Source organism: Chrysochloris asiatica, unplaced genomic scaffold, assembly GCF_000296735.1.
Source record: "Chrysochloris asiatica unplaced genomic scaffold, ChrAsi1.0 scaffold00150, whole genome shotgun sequence".
In the NCBI taxonomy this organism is placed as follows: Eukaryota; Metazoa; Chordata; class Mammalia; order Afrosoricida; family Chrysochloridae; genus Chrysochloris; species Chrysochloris asiatica.
In genome coordinates, this window is record NW_006408668.1 from 6,658,609 (window position 1) to 6,662,517 (window position 3,909).

General features: G+C 39.0%; 1 protein-coding gene across 1 annotated transcript in view; it reads left to right on the forward strand.

Moving 5' to 3' along the window:
* Positions 1–225: 225 nt before the first annotated feature.
* Positions 226–3,909, forward strand: part of LOC102821986 (cyclin-dependent kinase 2-associated protein 1-like) — a 17,570-nt gene continuing 13,886 nt past the window's right edge. Inside the window, exon 1 of the mRNA XM_006870775.1 lies at positions 226–249. Within this exon, the coding sequence (XP_006870837.1) occupies positions 226–249 (24 nt within the window). The remainder of the gene's footprint in view (positions 250–3,909) is intronic.

Consider the following 3,909-nt stretch of genomic DNA (forward strand, 5'->3'; position numbering starts at 1 on the left):
CGAAAAACATACAAATATCTATGGATAAATATGATACAATATTATCTGGTAATAAAAATAAACCATCTATTTCTCACTTACTGACTATTGTGTTATTTGACACTTCACATTTGTGGCAGTATTAAAATGAACACACAATCTTGCACTTTAGTGATATATATCTGACAGTAGTGAACACCAAGATGTGAGGCAAGAGTAATACTAGTTATGTTATGGTTATGTACAATGTTGGTTTACCCAATAAGCAAGGTAAGCATGGGCTTATTTGTGTCCATTTACTTATCTGTAGTGAACAGTTTTACATGTTTTTCACGATCTTTGATTTTTACTTTTTCATGTCATCTTTCACCTCTGGAAAGTTGTTCACCATATGTTGTGGTTTTTAAAGGCCATCAAGTCCGTTCCAACTCATAGTGACCCTGTATGGGGTTTACAAGGTGCGGCTGGTAAGTTTGAAATGCTGATCTTGAGGTTCAAACTGACTTTGTGGTCCACCACACCAGAACTTTTAAGTACAAGTAAACCCATGCTTATTTGTCTTACTGGGTAATCCACCCCGTTACGTGTCAATTTGACTGGATCATGATTCTCATTGGTTTGGCAGTTGTGTAACAACGTAATTTAGTGGCTATGCCATGATTAAATTGGGAAGTTATGTATTGATGCAGTCATCCTGGTTTATGATCTGATGTCATCCTACATAGAGACATAGCACTGATTTTCACATTAAGACCTGACCATATTGTTAAGAGAGGAGTGAAATCACAAAGTACTCCAACATGGTTGAACATTATAGAACATTAAGCTAAGTCAAAGGGGCCAGCCACAAAATGCCACATGTTGTATGATCCTAAATACATGGCAAGTCCAGAAAAGGCAAATCTATTGGTGGCATATGGCCAGAGAGTTTTGCGGGGGATAGAAAATGACTAATAATGTGTATGATGTGTATGATTCCCCTTTGGAGTAATAAAAATGTTCTAAAATTGATTGTGGAGATAACTTCACAATTATAAGAATATACAAAACACTGAATTATACACTTTTAAAAGTGAATTTCATGGTTTCTGAGTTGTATTTTGATAAAAGCTTTTAAAAAATAGAAATGAAGATGCACTGTATATCAAAATAAGAATAGGCAAACTAATAAAATATGAAAAGAAAGTTGGCAGAGCTCAGGAAAAAATTTTAAAAAGGAAAAAAAATCGTAAATCTACAGGAAACACAGGAGGAAATAGACAAAACAGAGACAAAAGGACCCTTATACAAAAACTAGAAGCATTTGGGGTTTTTTCCTCTTTCTCTACTTTTCCTGTTCTACTTCCTTCCCTCTTCCTATTCTCTTCTATCTCGTCTTTCTCTTCCACCAGCCCTCTCTCCTAGTTTTCAAAGAAGTTGCCATCAAAACACTCACTGAACATAAACTAAAAGAATAGAGACTTCAGAAACTACATGACAAAAATACAGACTTTACAAGACCTGTTAAGAAAAGTTACTAAACAGTACAACAAGCAACAGCAACAAAACCCTGAAGAGGGAAACAAACCTGATTTTCAAAATTATTGTAACATTGAAATGTTCAGTTTTCAATAAAAGATGCAAAATGTAAAGTATGCTCCACTCATAGAAAATGCTAACAGACACTGCCATGGAGGAGTCTGGACTTGCCAGATGGAGATTTTCAATCATGCTGTTGTCAACATGCACAAAGAACTAAAGGAAACGTGAACCATTATGAACATACAGAGACTATCAATAAAGAAATGGGAATTGTATTTTTAAAAGATACTAAAGTCTAGCATTGGAAAGTACTGGAGGCGTTTACAAGCAGAATTATGCAGACAGAGGAATCAGCAAACATGAAGACAGGTCAACTAGAAGTATCCATTTTGAGGAGTACAAGCCTAAAAGATCTATAAGACCCTATCAGTTGGACCAGTAAACCCAAAATGTGAAACCAGGAGAGGAGAGAAAATGGATATTTTATTTTCCTAATGCTGCTATAACAAGATACCATAAAGTAGATGATTTTAAAGAACAGAAACTTATTTTCTCATAGTTCGGAAGGTAGAAGTGTGAGATAAGGGTGTCAACTTTAGGGGAAAAGTCCTTGGTTTCTTCAGCTTCTAATGGTGGTGGATATGTGCCGTGGAGTCGGTTTCGATTCACAGTGAACCTGCATAAGGTTTCCAAGGCTACACTGGTAGCACAATGGTTACAAGTTGGGCTGCTAACTTCAAGGTCAGCAGTTTGAAACTGCCTCTTGTTGTTGTTCAGTGCCGTTGAGTCGGTTTTGATCCCTAGTGACCCTGTATAGTGTTTCTGAGGAGCAACTGGTGAGCTTCAACTGCTGATGCTGCAGTACAAGCCAACTTTGCAGACCAGCACATTAACCCACAGTGCCACACCAGAACTCCTAGAAATCATTTGGTCTCACCCTGCCAAGGCAACTGCAATTTAACCATCACGTTGTTGTTGTTGTTAAGTGTCGGTGAGTCAGTTCCGACCCATAGTGACCCTGTATAGGGTTTCCTAGGGGTAGCTAGTGAGCTTGAACCACCAACCTTATGGTTCAGACCAATTTTGCAGTCCAGTGCATTAACTCCAGGACTCCACAGAGCCACACCATCACGTTGTTGTTGTGAAGTGCCGTCAAATCGGTTCTGATCCATAGCAACCCTGTGTAGGGTTCCTGAGGAGCAGTTGGTGAACTTGAACTGCCAACCTTGCAGTTCAAATGGCTTTTCAGTCTGGCACATTAACCCACAGCGCCACACCAGGACTCCATCACATTGTTGTTGTTTTTGTTGTTAAATTCCATCGAGTCGATTCTGACCCATCATGAACCCCATATAGGGTTTCCAAGGAGGAACTGGTGAGCTTGAACCACCGACCTTGCAGTTCAAACAACTTTGCAGTCTGATGCATTAACCCACAGTGCCACATGAGTTAATTAAATGTTTAACCAAACATAGCAGGCTAATTTTTCAGTTGATAATTTTATATGGCCCCTGAATGATGTTATAAATATCCCAATGGACCCTTGGCAGAAAAAAAGTTTCCCCATCTCTGTTCTAGTGGGAGGTCTTTCCTTACCTATTTCAGCTTCTTAACAGCTGTTATCAATCCTGATGTTCCTGAACATGAAGATGCATCTGTCTCTGTCATCTGTCTTCCTCTTCTCCCTGTGTCTGTCTCTGTTTCTTCTGCTCTTTTTTATAAATCATAAGTGGTTAGGTTTAGAACCCACCTAATACGGGCATCACCAAATTAATATAAAAAGAAAGCTATCTGTTTCCAAACGGTCATATTTAAAGGTACTTAAAGGTATTTAAAGGTTGGGATTTTAACAGGTAACTTGGGGAGACACAACTCAATCCATAGCAGAGGACAAAAAGAACATTTGAAGAAAGACAAAACCTTCCTGAGTTTGAAAGACATAAATCTATCATTAAAAAAGCTTGATGAACTCCAAGAAGGGTAAATATAAAGATTGACACTGAGCCACATTATAACCAAACTCTTGAAAGCTAAAGACAAAAAGAGAATCTTGAAAGTAGCAAGAGGAAAGCAACTCATCACATAAAAGGGATTTTCCCCCAGGAAAATTTAACAATGGATTTCTCATTAGAAACCATAGAATCCAGAAGGAATAGAAAGGCATTTTTTAAATGCTTAGAGAAAAAGAAATAACAAAAAGACTGTCAACCCTTTGCAATCCAGGGGCGGAGGTCCCTGGGACCATCAAGGGAGAAGAGCAGAATGCGGGACTCTACCCAGAGAAACAGTGACGCCAGAGATGAAGGCAGAGATGATGATGTGGAGAGATGGAGTGGCTAGGGACTCTAGACCCAGTGAGGGAGAGGAGCTGTCAGCTGACGACCGAAGGGCAGGCTTGTGGGGGTATAC